This window comes from Mucor mucedo, assembly GCF_025094135.1.
Source record: "Mucor mucedo strain NRRL 3635 chromosome Unknown EV154scaffold_22, whole genome shotgun sequence".
NCBI lineage: Eukaryota > Fungi > Mucoromycota > Mucoromycetes > Mucorales > Mucoraceae > Mucor > Mucor mucedo.
In genome coordinates this window covers 277813-296524 of record NW_026252306.1, presented here as the reverse complement: position 1 = coordinate 296524, position 18712 = coordinate 277813, and the positions used below count along the sequence as shown (strand labels likewise).

Below are 18712 nucleotides of genomic sequence, written 5' to 3'. Positions count from 1 at the left end.
CATCCTTTTTAGACATGACAGATAATAATAGAGATGATAGAGTGCTGGAAGATATATCCTTCTTTTTCTTTGGCCAGAAAAGATCAGCATTACCACCACCACCACCGCCACCTTGTAAAAAAAGAAAGAAAGACTTCATCTTGTTTGATACATACGATGAACCTTCCTTCAATGAAAAATTGATACCTGATCTTCTACCACAAAAGAGATTGTTTTAAATAAACTTTTTATAAATAAATACTACTGCGCTGGGCTCATGTGATATACAAACAATGGATTTTAAGATACATGGCTACTTTATCCCCACCCATTCTTGCTGCTAATCTGATGTATTATGATGAAAGTTGGTCCAATTAAACACTTTTTCTTTTCTTTTCTTTTAGCCTTACAGCCACTGCATCATTATTTTTATTATTATTATTATGTTTACTATCTCATCAACTTCTATGTTTATCCAGATTCATCATATCGCTTCAATACCGTATCCATAGTATGCTTACTAAATCAGTGGCCATCCAAACTCCATATCTAAAAATAAACTATTATTGGTACCACCACCTTGGTTCTCATACAAACGTTTCTTAGCTTTTGTAAATACATACAGGTGCAGCAAAATATATCCTCATTGGAATCAAGAATTTACACATGAGGAGTAGAGGGTACACGGAAACCGGCTGAGAAGGTTGGGTAAAGCTCAAGTGTCTCACTTTTTATTTTAGTGAATGGGCGTTTATTCCAGTAACAGCTGTGGCTAGTGATTCAGTTAAGCCATTTCAAAATGGGCACTGTCTTTAAGAATCACACTAAAGTAACTCATGTCATTCAAAGAGCAGATTAACATAGGCTTGTAAAAGATAAAGAAAAAAATAGGAACAAGGAGTAAATCTCCGTGCCCGAACAAATTAAGACTTAAAATGATTGTATCACCCACAACTTTGTTATGATATTGTATAATTAGATGAAACGGCTCTTAATACAATGGTTCCACTCCCCAAAGCTCGTTTTTAAGCAGCCAAAGCTGCCCTGGCTGTTGAAAAATATTTATTTTTGCAAATGGTATAAATTCGCCATTGTATCGCTCAAAACTTGTTTATGTTGTTGAAGTTAAGATAATTTGGCCCATCAAAGCATCCTTTAAATTCCCAGCAAAACTCTGAGTGATGTTATGAAGAGGTTTTATACCAACGCTTTCACTAGTCTCACTGATTCTAGTTTTCAAATCCCTGTTTTTTTTTGACACTCACTTTGTTTGACTGAATTTTTCAGAACTGACCAAAAGTCTTCAACCTTATTCAGCTGCTCAGGAGAACATGAAGGCAGATGTATAACTGCATAGCTTCTAGCCTCACCATTATGTGAAATATGGACTGGTGCACTGTCCAAAAATATATAAAGTTCCCACTATAGAGAACTTGTCCATCTCATCAAACGTCTTATAAATAAACTTCATGTAACGTCCCGTAACAGTTCCCTTTGCCACCAATTTCTTGGTTGACAAGAAAAAAAAAATAGACCGGATATTCAAATGTGGTTTGACTTCAGATTTTATTTACAAATGGTATAATATAGTTGATAATATGGAAACATGACGGAATCATTAAAATTTTTATTGATTTATAAAAACTATTGTCATTTCCAGCAACCATAATAATTGCCAGGAGAGAAGCCAAATCCTTTAGCAAGCTGTTCCCTTCTCTGTTTCCTATGAGTGAAATTAACGAAGCATTGTCTACTTGCAGAACCTCAATACCATAGAATACCTTATCAATACGTTCATTTTGTTTCATTGTTTTTCCAAAGATGCGATAATGTCGGACTTGTTCTTTAATATCATAGTCCCAAACTTACCTGGCAATGTTGTTGAAAATCTCAGAAGCAGCCACAGCACTTAAATCCCTTTCCTGGGTTTCTGAACGATCCATTAGTAAAAGTGAATAGCTAAGCGAATTTCAGTCGGAGATCAAAGCGACTTTGTTCAATTTAAAAAGCAAACATAAATATAGTTGTTTTATTCACACGTAATGAAACAACATTACACCCCAACTGTTTATTGTTACCTATGACAACTGTTTATAATAACACTCTGCTGTCTATTGCTTCCACATCGAATTTTACAATAACAAATAACAGTGATAGTGCCCCTGAGAGTTATATTTCCCTTGACTACATCATTTGACTATTTAAGGGCCACTGCCTTGATAGAAAACATTAATCCTTTGTCTAAATACGAGGAAGCATATTCTTATTTAGCTGATCACGCATCGAGATCCCACAGGCCATTTGGGTTTATGTGTACGTCACGTTTGAATTGCCGCCTAGTTTTGCACAACAAATAAGTCTTCTTTTTTCCCAACAGTTTTTTGTTTTTTTCCTTCCACAATCAAAAATGAGTTTCCCGTGGCCTTTTGGAGCTAAAAAGGTATGTTTATTACAAGATAATTTATGCACGCACTAAACCTTTTTTTTTTTTTCGAACAAGGAACCTGTTGTACCCACCATGGTACCTGCGACACCTTCACAACAATCGTTTAAAGCAATGAGTAATGCCTTTCGAAAAGGTGTTCAATATAACAGTAAGCATACTACTAGAAACCCGTAGGATTCGACTAACCTTATACAAGTGAAAATTGTTTTACGTGGTGATGTAATGACGGGAAAAACCAACCTATGTAAGCATATACACACCATATTATGCAAGAATAAATGAAAAATATGTATTGATAAACGCGAAAAGTTAATCGCCTTCAAGGATCCGATTTCGATGAAAACTATATATCCACACCCCAAATTCAGGTGGCCAATATCCCTTGGCACTACAAAGGTAAGAATGATGGTTTTAAAGACTAGGTGAATATGCTAAAAAAGCAATTTAGATTCCAACGATATCGTAAAGATTGAGGTCTGGGATGTAGTGGATAAGGCACACAACAAAACAAAGGCAACCGAAAATAAGGGTATAAAACTTGAACATAATTCGGCAGAAGCAGAGACACCAGTGACTATACCCTCTCCATCATCACCCAATACTGAAGATAGCAGTTTGGGATTAGATGCATCTACAGTAAATGTTTACAGAAACTCTCATGGCGCTATCTTCTTATTCGATACAACAAAGCCCTGGACATTTGATTATGTAAATACGGAACTTGCTAATGTACCAGAGACAATTTCAGTGTTGGTTTTAGGAAACTTTTCTGACAAAGTGTAAGAGTCACATGAAAAGGATATGAATGACTCACTAATTTTTATTTTATGCTCAATAGGCAGGAACGCAAAGTCGAATTAGATACTATTCATGCAACTCTGTACGAGCATAACCAAGATCGTATCAAAAAGGGAGCTATCAAACCTAATTTGATACGTTATGCTGAGACAAGTATGCAGTCCGGATTGGGATTAAAGTATATTTATGAGTATCTTGGCGTACCCTTCTTGCAATTAATGGTAAACGCAAAAAAAAAAACTACATCATACATGTGCATTCATTTTCTAATTGGCTCCGATAGATTGAATCCCTGAATAAGCAACTCGAATTAAAGGCCGTGGAAATTGTTGATTTATTGGAAGTTTTAGATAAAGATGATGATGTACCAGAGGGTATGCAAAGAAGAAGAGGTCAAGATAACTTTGATCAACGTATGTATAAAAAAAAGTGTCTATTTTGCGGTATACTAACATGGGCATAGCATCTGAGCCTCGATTAGCGAGACAGCAAGAGGAATTGCAGTCTGCTTGGGACCAGGAGCTGGAGGATATTGCCTTAGATCGTAAGTTCCTCCTTTTTTTTTACGTCATACCAATGCTTAAATTAACATGACTACAGATTCCACCATGTTGAGCCAACCTATATCGTTTGATAGATCAGAAACCCCACCTCCACCTACACAGCCCGTTAAATCCAAAAAGAAGAAGGATGTCAGGCTTGTGTCTGAAGAAATACCTGCAGTTGTTGATCACTTTACTGTCGAAGAAGAATTAGAGGACGATTGGTTTGGTGAAGAAACAGCTTTACCAGCCAATCTATCACATTATAAACACAATGAATCGGATGATGATGGGCCTGGAAATCCAATGGTAGCTGGTGATGAAGATGTTGAACCAGCCGTGGAATTCTACAGCAAACAAAATAATGTCTTACAAATTCATCCCAAGGATGATGATGATGAGGAGTCGCAGCCATACGAGGATGCAGAGGATATCGAAGAAGAGGTCGCACCGGTGGTAGAGTCATACCGCCCACCCATATTTAAGAGTGAATTAGACGATGTTTGGAGTCGTTCCTTGAGAAGGTTGTCTGGGCCTGAAATCATATCCGACAGCGAGGATGAGGATAACCGCGTACTTACAACAGACAGTCCATACTTAGAGTCACCCTCATTTAATTTTGGTGGCAGTGGAGAAGGTTATGAAGAAATCGGTGGGGCCAACGATAACCCATGGTCTACCGGTCAGAAAAAGGAGGAACAAGAGGTGCACGAGGTGCACCAAAGCTGGGATGAGCCCAAAAATGATGAGAATGTAAGTGGACCTACAACTGATTTTAAAATAATGGCTAATATAAGCATTTCCAGATAACACAAGAAGAGGAACTACCGCCTAAAGGCGACGATAATGCACCTGTTGCACCATCGAAAAAGAAAAAGTCCTCTTCAAAGAAAAAGAGCAGTAAAAAGAAGGCCTCTAAATAAACACGTTTTCATCACTTACTTATATTATTGTTATGGACTGTTAAAAAATCACGATAACAGTTGCGCGTTCACTGGGAAATACTTAATCTTGACATTAGAGATGATTCAGCGTGTATGAACAATGGGATGGAGCTGAACTCTCAGAGAAAGCTTTTATTTTTTTTTTAAAAAAAAAACAACAATTGTCTATTCATTCGTCTCGAACTCTTTTTCTTAAAAAGACATGAGTATGAGGTAAAGAAGGTACACTTTGCCATTGTGGAGGATTTACGAAGAATGACCACTCCCATGTTTCACTGCCATATCTCTCTTCTAATATTTCTAAAACTTGCTCTGCTGCCATCGGTGTCTTTGACCAAATCAATATATGATCGATCCCAGGATCTACAGAATAAGGGAAATCGTTTGTGAGTACAAGATAAGTGACTCCTTCAGGATATTGAATTTTGGTCTTGATCAAATAGTTTGCAATAGTTCCGTATTCTTCTTTTGTCTCTCTTGTCCATTTGGCATATACTGCTTGTTGATCTCTGTTGCGGCGTAAGTTGCTGACTTGATTTGAATCTTTGCACCTGTGTTAGTTGCATTTTCTTTGTATGGAATATTTCACTACTTACTCACATACTCTACTATTTCTTCCCATGGGTGGACATGGTCAGTGTAGATATGGTCCTCAGGTAGTGACATGGATTCTGTGACTGGTGGCATAATTGAGACAAGTAAAAGAGAAGCGATTAACAAGGAATGTCACCCCTCCTTTTAAACTATATTTAAACTGCATTTTAACCTCAGATTCAAAGAAAGCGTCAGGAAGGCTTTGCTTTACAAGTGTAACAAAACTTAAAACAGAGTCTCAGAATACAGAGTACATAGTTCACTTACTGCAGTAGTATAATTGCAAGCATTTGAAGGCATTTTTTTTTTCATTAAAATAAACTTGGTTTTGCAAAGATTTTACTTTCAATACCTACCAATAGGTAAATTTGCCTTCTTCTTTCGAGTTTTGTTTATCTATGAGTGGTCAGCAATTCTCGCAAGGTCAAATGTAATTCACATAAAGTAGACATAAATAGTTTTTTGTTGGTATAAAGTGTAGGGTTTGTTGCTTGACCAGCCTTGGACTTTACACGCTATTGTTAAAGCACACGAAAGAAAGCTGCTTCTCAAAAAAAATCCCGCTTTTATAGCTCCGTATTAGTCGGTAGCGTTGCGGTCCGGTAGCGGTAGCGGTAGCGTTGCGGTAGCGGTAGCGCTTCTTGCACTTCAAGAAAATGATGACGTATTCATGCCCTCTTTTTTTTTCAGAGACAATAGGTACACGGTACCTTCTTGATTAAAAAAAAGATGAAAAGAACATAAAAGTATCAGCTGTAAACAACTTTGCTGTATATTTTGATATTTTCTTAAATGTCTTGACCAGTGTTGCAGCCAATCTAAATTGACTTGGTGTTACATAGGATAAAATCTTTCCTATAAATACCCTCCTTTTTTTTCTCAATAAATATTTCTTCAGTTTTATCTTGACTAAAAATCTGTTCTTAATAATTTGTAATTGACTCCTTTGTGTTTCCCTCAACTTTCATACTTCTTGTTTATCTTAAGTCTATACTTTACATATAACAATTAGTTCAAGGTTCATATTTCACACTCGACTCGAATCTTTTTATTACCAAAACCGTATGTAAGATATTGTTTATAATAACATAATTACTTTTCTTTTCAATCTTGGCAATCAGTTTATATTTATATTACTTACGCCCTCTTAAAATCATCGTTGATTATCTTTTTATCCTAAAAACTTTATATTATAAGATTTCTTAAGTTGACTACTTCCAGTCTGGTACTCACTTTCATAACTACTTTATTATTAACCTCAGTGTTAATAACCTATATCCACCTTATCCTTTAAGAACTATTACCGGTATCTTAACACCAGGAAAAAGCAAAAAAAAAAAAAAAAAAAATAGGCAGAGAAAGTTTGTATTTTTTGGTGACCCCAAGTTGAAATCCGTATGATTTTGTTGTAGTATTAAGAAAGCCTGCCTCAGAGACCCGCATTCGGAAATGTAGGTAGGCAGGGTAGACTGATGGGCTGGTTCATGCAAGCCATAATGTTTCATAACTTGTACGAGAAATGAATAGCTTTTAGCTACACAAAAATATACCTTTAACGGTTGTTTCTTTAGGAAAACAATGCCTACAGACGAAACATCTCAAGTAACTTCATATACAAAGAAAAAATAACGGCCGGATCTACTCTTGAAGACCAAGGTTTTTTTACTAATTGGCCATGGTGTTTCTGTGCTAAATGACCTAAAGGAATCTAACGGAAACTTAATGGAAGCAAACGCTGGAAAATCACAAGTATGTAGGTCCAATCGAAGGAGTTTTAGTCAATCTTATTCCAAGAATCTTTTTACGGTGTATCCAAAATAAAGAAGAGTGTTTAAACACTCAACAAGAGACGCCAGCGAAACAATTTTTACACAACCATTGGAAGTGCAGTCTATAGTAAGGTGACCGCTCTGAATTTCCTTAAAGGATGATACTAAATAACCTCAATGGCAAAAGAGTCTGACTTTTAAGGCGGTGTCACTGTCATATTTGCTAGCGTGGGTAATGTTAAATACTTAAAAATGGATCTACCTCAGGTAACGCATATTTCTCTTGTTAGATACGGTATCTATCTAGCTGAGCAACATTTGTATCTAGATAAATTTGGGTGTTTCTCGCTACAAAGTGCTTAATTCGTATTCACACATGACATATAGTTATTACATGAGAAACCCACTTGGTTTATAATAGATAGGCTACGATAGCCTATGGTTTCCATAAAAATATAGTAAGAAACTGACAAATGTCTTGAATAAAACTTAAAATATGCAAGTGTCTAAACATCAAAACGATTCGTCAATGTTTATCGCAAGTTAGGTTTACATCATTTTTAAAAGGCTCCAATTGGAACAAAAACTTCAACTGCCGCTATTTTTTTCTAATGTGGCATAAAATATAAGGTGTCTTGTTTTTTTAACTCACACACTTTTAGAGATGGATAACTCACTGCCGACAGAAGATTCTTCATCTTCAACAGAAAATATACAGAGTCCTGAACCAGCAGAGACGGGTGACCGTACAACTATTGATGCAGAGACAGGAGAGCCTATATTGATTGAACGAACGAGACATAGCTTTTCATACACAGCTAATGAATTAAGACAAAGAAACAGCTATAAAGAATCTGTGGAAAAGCCTACAAAAACAAGCCCTGCAACTACTGATAATTACAAGGATGACTGCTACTCAAATGGTGGAGGATTTTACGAATGTAACATTTGGTAAGAATATCACAAGCAAAAGGGAAAGCATTAGGAGGACTCATTGGGTTTTGTAGCTTTGATACTGCTATTCATCCTGTTTTGACATTATGTGGACATTTATTTTGGTATGTATGTGCCTATAAGACCCCCTACATTAGCCAAGTACTAAAAAGAGAACATAAAGTTGGTCTTGCCTTGCACAATGGCTAAATGCTCAATCACGTAACCCTACGTGTCCAGTGTGTAAAGCAGGTTGTGGTAAAGACAAAGTCATTCCTATTTATGGCCGTGGCAAAGAAGAGAAAGACCCAAGGTAAGATACCATAATAACAATTGAGCACGGGAGAGGCTGACATAGCAACAGAAACGATCCATCGATACCAACACGTCCAGCAGGTCAAAGACCACCACCTATTCGTGATCCCAATCGACCAGCTACATCATTTTTTAGCCAGCCATTTGGGAATAACGCATTTAATGGAGGAGGTGTGTCTATATCAGCAGGATTTGGTTTCTTTCCAATGGGTGTCAGATTTGTAAGTAAGATGACTATCGAAAGTATATTGGTCTAAAACTGTATGATAGAATATTCCAACCGGTTCAACAACACAGCAAACTCCACAAGGCGCATTTATGTCAAGACTAGTAATGATGTTGTTAAGTTTATTAATTATCGCAATTATTTTTGCTTAGACAATTAAAAAAAAATTAAAGTGTGCCGTCATATCTATTGATAGACCCTTCTTTTTCATCCACTCTTAAATGTCCATTCATGACACTTTGGCTCAATTTTTGTGCTGATGTCTTTTTGTGCTTTACTGCCTTTTTCTCCTTCTTTTGGGGTCTAACAACAGACACAGGTATAGGCGAATTATGAACCAAAAATGTAGACACACTTCCCATAATCATTCTATCAACTATGTTAGACACACATTATAATATAACTCTCATATAAAAAATTTATTACCCTTTAAGTGCACCTCTATCCCTTGAACCGCAGACAATCATTGTCAGTTTAGGTGTTTCATAAATCTGTCAAAAATGAGTATCATAATTTAACACGATCATTGAGACTTACCAAATTTAATAAGGATTCTCTTGTTTTGCCAGCCACTGAATAAGTCACAATTTTGATATTGTAAAGCAACATTTCATCCATCGCTGTTTTAACACGAGAGATCATAGTTTTGGAATTACGATCAAGCTGAAATAGCTGTTTAATTCTTTATCTTTTGCTTTTCTTTTCTTTAACACTTACCTCCATTCGAAGCTGGTATTTTTCATCGTCATCCATATCTTCTAACTCATCATCGGTTCCGACTACACTAGCAACGTGTAATTCATCACCACTACGAAGCAAAGTACCAATACCCCAATTCATAGCATACATGCTCTCTTCTCCAAAATCACACATCATCATATATCTCTTTGGCTTTGAAGCGTGTCTTTCTGGGGACAAGCCGTAATGGAAAGTCACCTGTATGTAATCACCTCGAGAAACAAGTGTAGGGGGATCAGAAAATACAAGCTCAGGTGGGCGGCGAACTAATTTATGCTTTGCACTGGTGCTTGGATCCACAGGTAATGTTTGCTGGTCAACAGCAATTTGTCTGTTACTCTCCGTGATCTTGAATAGTTCTGGGTCACGGATAGCCAAGTCGTCTTCATATTCATCGTCGTCGTCATAGTAGTAATATCTGCCATTGACTGGTCGGTTCTCTTCATCAGAATCGTCTTCGGCATTGATTTGGTTAGGATCGGGTTTAGACATGATGACCGCTTCCTTCACTCGTCTGTCTTCCGCTGAATCTCGATTCATGTCCTGGATTTCCTGAGAAAGCATGGCATCCAGGTCCCAAGTGTTATTACTTTCTACAGTTCGGTTCTACACTTTACAGGTTAGTCCCTTCGGGTAATGTCTGAAAGTCTCGTTTTACCTTTGTTGATTTACTCATTTTTTTAAAAAAAAAAAAAGATGGTCAAGGCAGGAAATGTGGGGTACACACACGACCCAAATCTTTTTTATTTTCGGTACTTAAAATACACTCATCATCTGGGCTACACAAGTGTTGTCGCACATCATACTCTTACTAAAAGTAGTTAGTGTACTCCTCCCAGCATTGTTTGAAAACTATCGTCTCTCAACTGAAGCTCTTTTGTCATTTTCGGATACCCATCGTATATGGTAGCATCCTTATTTGCCGCAACGATAACCTGATATAAACAGGTGCTTTTGAATAAATCATTTCAGCCTTAAACGTACAAAGCTTAAGAAATCAACAGAGCTTTTCTACAATCCTGTCTTCTCCAAGTAAGCGGGTAAGAAAATTACGTAATTTGAAATATATAAATAAGTACCATTCGAGGCTGTGCTAAATCCAAATTTCTTTTCAAAATAACACTCCAGGTTTCTATGCAAACACGACAGGTAATGCTAACTAAAAGAAATGAACCTATAATTAACCAAGTGAGCTTAAAGCTTGAAAAATAATATCTACATGTTACTCTTTTATCGTGAAAATTAAAGTCGGTGACTATCAGATTTATAATAAAAACAAACTATTGTTTCGTGTAGAACAGAGACATTTGTAAAGGTTGCTTTCATTTTCTACACTACTCTTCCGGTTAAACTTTCAAGTGATGACAAGGAATGTGCGTGATGCTTGCATAATGCAACGTTATTCTCGGAACTCTAAGCTTGGAAACTTTCCCAAACCTATGCACCCATAAAACGATCTGCAAAAGGTGATATGTACGAATATGCAAAGATTTTAAAATGAGGATAAAACAAGATGTGAAATTTATTACTGAAAAAAAAAAATTATTCAAGAACAACTCTTGCGGGTAACAATACGACTTCTTCTTCGTCTACAAACAAGGGGCTGATAACCATCTTCACCAACTTGTCTGTATTAGTACTCATGTCACCAACTAAAGCCATAATGTCCTGATCAAATTTGCTTCCAACAGCAATAGGTTGTGCAGTTACATCAGCGTCGCCGCCATGGATTTCTAGTGAGAGAGCAGCACACAAGTCCAAAATATCATCCCAGATTGGCATATATTCTCCATCTGTTCTTGTCATTGTATTCAATAATTTGAACATTTCATCGGTTAGGTTATTTCTCATATCTTGAAGGTATTCTTTTGTAGCAGGATTTAATGATAGGGATTGAACAGTTTGTCTGCGATACCATTTCGCGAAATTTGTACCCAAAGTACTATGAAATCTACGAATTTGATCCGAATAAGCAGTATTTAGCAAGTGCTGATTTTCTGTACCAAATGGAAGTGAATTTAAGTAGAAAGTTGTGATGTGTAAAAATAATGACTGTTCCAAAGTCAGCCTCCATTCATCTTCAACCGCTGCATGAACAAACCGAGTTAAGGTTTCTGCTAATCTGGCCAACTTGTGAGTTAATGTGCGAGAATTAACGATAGGTTGAACATGTGCATCAAAAATATCACCATCATCTTTTTTGTCTTTCTTATCCTTCTCAGTGCCACTTAAATCCAAAGCCTTTCCATATAATTCATCATCACAACCAGTTAAATTTCTCAAGTTACTAATCATGTCCGCTTGATGTTTTTGAGTTAATTGGGAATTACGAAGCTGTGATTGCAGCACTTCGTTTTCTTCAAGTAATTGTGCATATGATTTTGTTACAGATGCAAAACTAGGTTGGGGTTGTGGCGGAGCAGATATTTGATCATCAACTACATTATCATCACTTGCAACACTGCTGTGGTCAAAGTCAGCAGTTGCAGAACGAGCACCATCATCTCCAAATTCTGCTGCATTGGATCTTGAACGTTTGTCATCTTGGTCTTCATCGACGCCACCACCACGCAACAAGTGTGGATTGGAATCATAATCACGCAACGTTTCAAGTCGACTGCTATTATCATGAAGATGAATATCATGCAGGTGATCCCTAATGGAGGTTTCACCGTCCAAAGTGGAGTGGTCATCGTCCGTCTCTCTGTCCATGGTCATGCGACTACTGCTGATGATACTTGGTGGTCCACCATGAGCACTGATGACTGACTCTTGGTCGTCGATGGTTGCTGCGACACTCCAAGTATCAGTATCACGTAAACGAGAAGTAGCGTCCAAAGTATCCAGTAAATCAGTTTTACGAAGATATGAATGACGATGACCATCTACAAAGCTTCTTTGGAAGAACGAGTCTTTATCACTACCTTCATAAGAGGAAACTGAGCTCATTTTAGAATATATGTGTGTAGTATAGAAAAAAAAGGGGGGAAAAGAGAAAAATAAAAACAAAAGTTATACTTTACAATTGACGTCATTTTATTTAATTTTGGCTGTTCTCGATGCAATCCAATTTATGAATATTTTACAGTCCCTCTCATAAACCTGTTTAGATGTTGCCATCAAACTATAGACTAACCAGATATGTGACTCCTTTTCTCCTTTCAATATCGTGATATCACGCCCGTCTCGTTCTAAATGTGTGATAAACTGCTCGATACTTGGCTTTAATATCTCATTTTCTCCAAATGATATGAACAATGGACAAATCTTTTTAAAGTCTGCATGTAAGGGCGATACAAGTGGATCTGTGACTTTAGTATCTTTCCCAAGATAATTCAACCTAAATTGGGTTAATTGGCTCGGGCTTAGCGTGTCCATCTTAGACTTGGCGAGAACGGGCGCGAGATCGACCCATGGCGACAGTAGTGCTGCTCCTGCGGGTGATGATAATGGTGGTAAATACTTTAATGCATCGTGGCTTCGTTGATCTCGCAATATTAACAAGGTAGATGCCGCTAAATTTCCTCCAGCACTATCACCCACCAATATAACTTTGGACGGACACACTCCTAATTTATGAATCAAATATCGATACGCATCTACTGATTCATAACATGCTTTGGGCCAAGCATATTCTGGTGAAAGACTATAATCCAATGAAAGTATGCTTGATTTGATATTATGTTCTTTATAAAGTTGATTAATCATCAACTGAAATGTCGGCATAAACATGGTAGGGTGTCCCATCGAGAATCCACCACCGTGAACATACAAGATAGTCAAATCGTTACTTAATGCCACTTCCTCTGCTTCTTTGACGCTGTTTATATTTGGCGCTATCCATACACCTTTCCATGTCTCCTCAGCCACTTTTTGAATCCATTTGTGTTCTTTTTCTGTCGGACTGGTTGCTATGTACATGAGCATTCGTGAAACCCAAAGTGGTATTAACGATGAGTTGGCCAGCAGGAATCGCCGAATAGATATTGGAACTAGATGAAGTGAATTTCGAGCACTTTGAATTACTAGTAAAGAAACATAGCATTAGAATGTTTTCATTAGCGATCAATGTAGTACATTACATACATAAAGTCCTTCCATTTTTTGTGCCAAAGACTACGAGTACTATGGCAAGTAAGACAGGTTGAAGACTTACAAACATTTTTGACTTTTTCGAAAAAGGCTAACTAAACCGAGATTGCTACAACACGCTCCTGAATTTGTGGCTAAATTACAAAGTCCGTTAAGTATTTTGATTTCTGCGAGCAGCAGACAAACCAATCTTTTGTACTCATCATGGCTTAAGTGAGATGAGACAAAGAAAAAATTAAAAGTATATCTGATTATGTTAAAGCAGTGATTTGCACTTGCGGTAAAGGAAGGTTTAAAATCATTATTCAGGAATGATAACTGACGCAAAAAATGGCAGTCCCTATGATGATTTTCATTGTCTTTACAATTTATAAAAGGGAGTTAAAAGATTTGAGCTTTTCTTTCTTCATCATAACCAATTTTTCTAATGGATTTCACTAACATAACACAACTTCAACTTCCCAAGAAAAAGAAAAAGAATAAAGTTCACAATCAATTCACAATCAATGATAGAAGTACAATTCTCAGGTAAGCCCTAAACAGTTTTCCTTGTAACATTTACTTACATTTCTTAAACAGCCCAACAAAAATTTTAAATGGAGTTATATCTATGCGTAGCGTACCAAAAGCAGGTGTTTGGAGCGATTATCCTGGTGGAAGATACAAATGAACAAGTGAAATTCTGGATATCACTGTCTTAAATCGAAAATGGCCTTAAACAGAACCTATCAAACCAAGGCCTTCTCAACATTGTGATCTTAAATCGGAAATGATCTTAGATGGTCCGTTTTAGAACCTGCCTTTCTCAATTATCAGTAAAGATAGAAAGTTTCTATTCACTGCATGAATCAAAAGAGAATTGTCAGATACAATAAGTATCACATGTACGGCCTATAAATATAGTCATTGTGATATGATGACCGTTCTTCTTTAGCGTATGAATTACAGTGAGCATACACTGAAGTTAATGGTATTGAAAAATCAATAAAAAAAACCTTACGCACTTAACCCGCCAGTTCTTATGTAACCATTTAAATTGTGTTTATTTGGACCCTTTCATTTCGATAGATAATCCATACAGAAAATCCAATGCATAAGCAGCCATTTAACTGATTCATATAACATGTATCAGCTTCATTTCAGCTAAAAAAAGTTGTAATCCTTCCTTATTAACGCTTGATTTGAATCTATAATGCTATTTGGCTTCTATATAGACGTATTGTTCCTAACACGACATTTCATTGATTTTTTAAAATTTACAAAACAGCTTTTTAACGTGTTGTACTATGTAGCCCAATGGAATTATTTCCATTTTTAATTCTGCTATTAGTCTATCCACTGTCAAATCGACCTGTAGTTTTATCGGTACGTTTTTTACTTCAAAATTAAATTACATTGGCAGTTCTACCTCAATCTCTTGGTCACGTCGTTGACTAATATTTAGTCGTCCATTCGACCACAATAAGGCAGTATACCTATTGCTCGATAAAGCACATTTTTAAAAAAAATTTACGTGAAATAAAAGTGTTTAATCTAATTCTGCCATTAGCCTAATCGATGCTCTACCAAACTTTATCTGCCGGATTACTGTTATACAAGTTGCGCAGTAAAAACCACTACCATTCAGCTTTTTAGGCTAACGGCTGATTGGTAATTAGATTTTATTAAACTGTCGTTGTTTACCCATAAGTTATTCTGAGAATACGATAGTGAGATACTTATGGGAGGGTAATGTCATTACCAAAAATGCTTTTGATTAAGTGCTACCATTACCAAAAACACTTTCGGTCACGAATTCCTATCACCAAAACAAAGTCTCACTTCGGATAAAAGCCCGCCGATTATTTATGTTCTATATTTGCTCACAAAATGGCTGATTAATACGAATTTGACGCCCAAGTATCACAACAGAACTATCAAAATAATAGAAATACTAAAGCAGTGACACACTTGATTAATAATTAAGTGACGGTTTATACAATTGACATCACATATAAATATATTGTTTAAAGAGTTGACTTTTGGAAGCATAATCATTAATATTTAATTTAAACACAGCCGCGCACTCGGTGGTAAAAGGTGGTAAAAAAGTACCAACTTAGACCACCTGCGGTGGTAAAAACCCTTGATTTTTTATCCCAGATGTGGTACAGGTGGTACGATTTCACCACCTCTGGTGGTAAAAAAAACAAATTTATACCACCAGAGGTGGTGCGTTTTATCCACCAGTGGTATCATTATACCACTTTAAATGGTTCAAACACTCCAACAGTTGTATCTTTTTACCACTTTAAACTGATGTATTGTTCCGTCTGTTGCATGTTTTTACCACTTTACATTGATATATTGTTCCGTCTGTTGTTTGTTTTTACCACTTTAAAATGTCTTTTTGTTCATTCCGTTGCACTTTTATTACTTTAAAGCATTACATAATCGAAAAAAAATTTACGTATAAATACACAAAAACTGTGAAAAAATGGGGGTATAGAAAACGTTTTTATTGGTATTTATTTTGTATTTTCACTTCGAAGCTACTGAACTTGCATCCATATTATCACCAGAAAAAAATTAAATGGAAATATTAATTAACTTACTATCAACAAGATATAACGGCAAGAAAAAGTCTTTCAATAAACATCATAAAGAGCCAAGGGATCATAAGGTATAACAGCATATAAGACTAAGAAAAAAGTTGGACTTCCTTGAGAAATACAACATAAAATAAAAAAATGTAGCCTAAAATAAAAATAAATCGCCCTAAAATTAGAAAATACAGACTAAAATAAAAAAAAATGCAGGCTAAAAAAATTTTCTATAGCCTAAAAAACATTTCATCAGCCTGGAAGAAGCTTGTCTACATATTGAAGCCTTTAATATCAGCACAGAAAAAGCTCTGAATCTATACAACACAGTTAAAAAACGTAATGAAGATGTAATGTTATCTAGTGCCTTCACCATATGTCACAAAGCGAATATACAAACTTTCTACGAAACTTATAAGCCAGGAATAGGATGAATATTTATATATGCTATATTACTACCTTTTCTTATTGTTTAGTCTTTTCTACAACCTGCGAGATTGTAATCATATCATATATTACAAAACTTAGGTTGTGCAAATAAGAATTTACGAAGAGAAAGAAAGAGAAAGAGAAAAAAAAAAAAAAAAAAAAAAAAGTAAGTTTATTAATCCATTAGATTATTCAAAGTGCGAATTCTTTGAAATTTTTAGTAGTTATCTTCTGGCTATTTTTCTTCTAGAGCGGTGGATACGGTCATCTTCTAAAGTCTGTTCAAGCTCTTCTACGCCAGTATTCTCATCGCCGTGCAGAGGACTATTCCGTTCTTCCTCTAGTTCAGCAATAGAGGGAATAGTCTCTTCGTCATCCGACAAAGATCCTGCTTCCCGGGTTGACACGTTCTACAGAAAACGCATTAGAAACATAATAATAAATAAGTGTGATTGTTTAGTCATTGTATTACCCTTTTTCCCAGTCTGTTGTGAGCTACACTTGCCAACAACCTTTCTGCTCCCCCCAGTAGTTCTGGCATCTATCCAAGTCTGTTTTACCTTTCTTGGCTAATCGTTCCAACATGATGATGTATTTCATCTTGATATCACGGGAAAGCTTACCCCAGGTGCAATTTATCATCACAGAATTCTGAGATACCTCGATTTTTAACTCTCCCAAACAGGTTTTGGCATAATCTCTCAAAATATGAAGGAAAAAAAAAATAGAAAATGCAAGTTCGTGGTGGTACATTTTTACCACCGGTGGTACAATTTCACGTCTGGAAGTTCAAAAAATCAACCGGTGGTACATTTTTACCACCTAGTGCGCCGCTGTGAAATATGACTGAATTTCTCAACTTGAATCGTACAGGTGATAAAATTCCTTTAGTTGGTTTTGGTACTGCTCGTAAGTAGATGAAGTTCGCAAGCCTAAACAATTTTTACTCACATATATTAATAATAGGTATTGCACAGGAGGATACCGCAAATGTAGTTTACACTGCTATCAAATCTGGGTATCGTTTGATTGACGGTGCGTTATTATACAAAAACGAGACTGAAGTTGGCCAAGGCATAAAGAGAGCTATTGATGAAGGCATTGTTAAAAGAGAAGAGCTGTTTGGTAATGCGTAATATAAAAAACATTATTGATGTATAAGTATTCTGACTCTATAAACTAGTAATCAGCAAGCTTTGGACTTCCTTTCATAAAAAGGACGATGTAAGACGTTCATTCGATGTCACTCTAGAAAATCTAGGTCTGGATTATATTGATCTTTATCTTATGCATTTCCCTTTCGCTACGGAATATGTTGACCCAAGACATCCAAATCCCGGCTTCTTCAACCAAGATAATAAATTTGTTCTCCAACGTATTCCTGTTCACGAGACTTGGAGGGCAATGGAAAATTTAGTGGACGCAGGTCTTGTTCGTAACATTGGAATTTCTAACTTTAATGTACAGAGCGTCCTTGATTTACTGACGTACGCAAGAATTACTCCCGCCGTTTTGGAGATCGAGCTTCATCCTTATCTTTGTCAAGAGCGTCTCGTTACTTGGGTTAAATCTCAGGGTATAGAAATAATTGCGTATGCCTCCTTTGGCAACACGGTATTTGACGCGGTTCCCCCTGCTACTGCTCATGTGCCAAGTCTTATGACCCATCCCACGGTTGCAAAAATTGCTCAGAAACACAACCGAAATAATGGACAGATACTCTTATCATTTGCTGCTCAGCAAAACATTATTGTTATCCCAAAGAGTGTTCAAGAATCCCGCATGAAGACCAACTTGGATTTGTTTTCTTATAAATTGGATGCAGACGATATCGAGCAGTTGAAATCATTAAATATAAATGCTCGCTTTAATGATCTTGTACCCAACACTTTTGGTTTGGAGTTACCTATCTTTGAATAAATATCCTTCTTTTTTTGTATGATTCTTAACTTATGGTACAATAGTGTCTCGCCTTTGATTTTGGTCTTATAACTGAGTACTTTATCTGTATAGACAAAACGATAGTTTTTTTTACGAGAGGTAAACCAGGATGCATGAATAGGGGTAGAGGTAAAACAAGGGGATAATTGCATTATGATTATAAACGTACGACTGTATTTGGTCAATGAATCTTTCTCTTTCTCTTTCGCTTTTTCTCTTGCTTTTTCTCTCGCTTTTTCTCTCGCTTTTCTCTGAGGCAGGTAGAGGTTTGAAAAGTAAACTTATTTGTTTAGAGAATGATTATAAAAATATTTTCTTTATGAACAAGTAAATTGCCTGATTAGAAAGGCGAGGCTAATTTTAACGGATGTAGAGCTCGAGAAA

The 18712-nt window shown here is 36.3% G+C and overlaps 9 protein-coding genes across 9 annotated transcripts; 3 read left to right on the top strand and 6 right to left on the bottom strand.

The window, feature by feature from the left end:
* Positions 1-763: 763 nt before the first annotated feature.
* On the bottom strand, positions 764-1922 carry EV154DRAFT_479093 (uncharacterized protein; the record flags this gene model as incomplete). The annotated part of the gene is made up of 3 exons (XM_051598232.1): positions 764-933; positions 1245-1375; positions 1849-1922. The coding sequence occupies 3 exons, from the start codon at positions 1920-1922 to the stop codon at positions 764-766; spliced, it is 375 nt and encodes a 124-aa protein (XP_051460208.1).
* Positions 1923-2387: 465 nt separating this feature from the next.
* On the top strand, positions 2388-4872 carry EV154DRAFT_132622 (uncharacterized protein). Its single transcript, XM_051594028.1, has 9 exons — positions 2388-2573; positions 2622-2669; positions 2735-2821; positions 2874-3204; positions 3264-3444; positions 3507-3636; positions 3687-3767; positions 3824-4518; positions 4572-4872. The coding sequence occupies exons 1-9, from the start codon at positions 2498-2500 to the stop codon at positions 4686-4688; spliced, it is 1746 nt and encodes a 581-aa protein (XP_051460207.1). The 5' UTR covers positions 2388-2497; the 3' UTR covers positions 4689-4872.
* A 6-nt stretch (positions 4873-4878) lies between these two features.
* On the bottom strand, positions 4879-5375 carry EV154DRAFT_416472 (uncharacterized protein; the record flags this gene model as incomplete). Its single annotated transcript, XM_051595739.1, has 2 exons — positions 4879-5174; positions 5306-5375. 2 exons carry the CDS (start codon positions 5373-5375, stop codon positions 4879-4881), a joined length of 366 nt encoding a protein of 121 aa, XP_051460206.1.
* A 1883-nt stretch (positions 5376-7258) lies between these two features.
* On the top strand, positions 7259-8706 carry EV154DRAFT_132561 (uncharacterized protein). Its single transcript, XM_051594027.1, has 6 exons — positions 7259-7530; positions 7620-8023; positions 8080-8130; positions 8190-8318; positions 8370-8541; positions 8591-8706. Exons 2-6 carry the CDS (start codon positions 7737-7739, stop codon positions 8696-8698), a joined length of 747 nt encoding a protein of 248 aa, XP_051460205.1. The 5' UTR covers positions 7259-7530; positions 7620-7736; the 3' UTR covers positions 8699-8706.
* A 309-nt stretch (positions 8707-9015) lies between these two features.
* On the bottom strand, positions 9016-9979 carry EV154DRAFT_500784 (uncharacterized protein). Its single transcript, XM_051600628.1, has 3 exons — positions 9943-9979; positions 9264-9890; positions 9016-9209 (listed from the first exon to the last, which is right to left on the bottom strand). Exons 1-3 carry the CDS (start codon positions 9958-9960, stop codon positions 9054-9056), a joined length of 801 nt encoding a protein of 266 aa, XP_051460204.1. The 5' UTR covers positions 9961-9979; the 3' UTR covers positions 9016-9053.
* Positions 9980-10782: 803 nt separating this feature from the next.
* Positions 10783-12290, bottom strand: EV154DRAFT_500783 (uncharacterized protein). The gene has a single exon (XM_051600627.1). It carries the CDS (start codon positions 12231-12233, stop codon positions 10827-10829), a length of 1407 nt encoding a protein of 468 aa, XP_051460203.1. The 5' UTR covers positions 12234-12290; the 3' UTR covers positions 10783-10826.
* A 9-nt stretch (positions 12291-12299) lies between these two features.
* Positions 12300-13489, bottom strand: EV154DRAFT_500781 (Alpha/Beta hydrolase protein). The gene is made up of 2 exons (XM_051600626.1): positions 13371-13489; positions 12300-13309 (listed from the first exon to the last, which is right to left on the bottom strand). The coding sequence occupies exons 1-2, from the start codon at positions 13444-13446 to the stop codon at positions 12321-12323; spliced, it is 1065 nt and encodes a 354-aa protein (XP_051460202.1). The 5' UTR covers positions 13447-13489; the 3' UTR covers positions 12300-12320.
* Positions 13490-16611: 3122 nt separating this feature from the next.
* Positions 16612-16987, bottom strand: EV154DRAFT_561058 (uncharacterized protein; the record flags this gene model as incomplete). Its single annotated transcript, XM_051605649.1, has 3 exons — positions 16612-16797; positions 16860-16882; positions 16948-16987. The coding sequence occupies 3 exons, from the start codon at positions 16985-16987 to the stop codon at positions 16612-16614; spliced, it is 249 nt and encodes an 82-aa protein (XP_051460201.1).
* Positions 16988-17225: 238 nt separating this feature from the next.
* Positions 17226-18709, top strand: EV154DRAFT_439470 (4-dihydromethyltrisporate dehydrogenase). The gene is made up of 4 exons (XM_051596901.1): positions 17226-17296; positions 17354-17512; positions 17571-18342; positions 18401-18709. Exons 1-3 carry the CDS (start codon positions 17230-17232, stop codon positions 18305-18307), a joined length of 963 nt encoding a protein of 320 aa, XP_051460200.1. The 5' UTR covers positions 17226-17229; the 3' UTR covers positions 18308-18342; positions 18401-18709.
* The last annotated feature ends 3 nt before the right edge of the window (positions 18710-18712 follow it).

Coding starts and splice junctions, on each gene's coding strand:
- EV154DRAFT_439470 (XM_051596901.1), top strand. CDS start 17,230: ATGACTGAATTTCTCAACTTGAATCGTACAGGTGATAAAATTCCTTTA. Junction 17,297..17,353: donor AGTTGGTTTTGGTACTGCTC/GTAAGTAGATGA, acceptor TATTAATAATAG/GTATTGCACAGGAGGATACC. Junction 17,513..17,570: donor TAAAAGAGAAGAGCTGTTTG/GTAATGCGTAAT, acceptor TCTATAAACTAG/TAATCAGCAAGCTTTGGACT.
- EV154DRAFT_132622 (XM_051594028.1), top strand. CDS start 2,498: ATGGTACCTGCGACACCTTCACAACAATCGTTTAAAGCAATGAGTAAT. Junction 2,822..2,873: donor TATCCCTTGGCACTACAAAG/GTAAGAATGATG, acceptor AAAGCAATTTAG/ATTCCAACGATATCGTAAAG. Junction 4,519..4,571: donor AGCCCAAAAATGATGAGAAT/GTAAGTGGACCT, acceptor AAGCATTTCCAG/ATAACACAAGAAGAGGAACT.
- EV154DRAFT_500784 (XM_051600628.1), bottom strand. Junction 9,210..9,263: donor AATACCAGCTTCGAATGGAG/GTAAGTGTTAAA, acceptor CAGCTATTTCAG/CTTGATCGTAATTCCAAAAC.
- EV154DRAFT_132561 (XM_051594027.1), top strand. CDS start 7,737: ATGGATAACTCACTGCCGACAGAAGATTCTTCATCTTCAACAGAAAAT. Junction 8,024..8,079: donor TTTTACGAATGTAACATTTG/GTAAGAATATCA, acceptor TGGGTTTTGTAG/CTTTGATACTGCTATTCATC. Junction 8,131..8,189: donor TTATGTGGACATTTATTTTG/GTATGTATGTGC, acceptor GAGAACATAAAG/TTGGTCTTGCCTTGCACAAT.
- EV154DRAFT_500783 (XM_051600627.1), bottom strand. CDS start 12,233: ATGAGCTCAGTTTCCTCTTATGAAGGTAGTGATAAAGACTCGTTCTTC.
- EV154DRAFT_500781 (XM_051600626.1), bottom strand. CDS start 13,446: ATGTTTGTAAGTCTTCAACCTGTCTTACTTGCCATAGTACTCGTAGTC. Junction 13,310..13,370: donor AAAAAATGGAAGGACTTTAT/GTATGTAATGTA, acceptor TTTCTTTACTAG/TAATTCAAAGTGCTCGAAAT.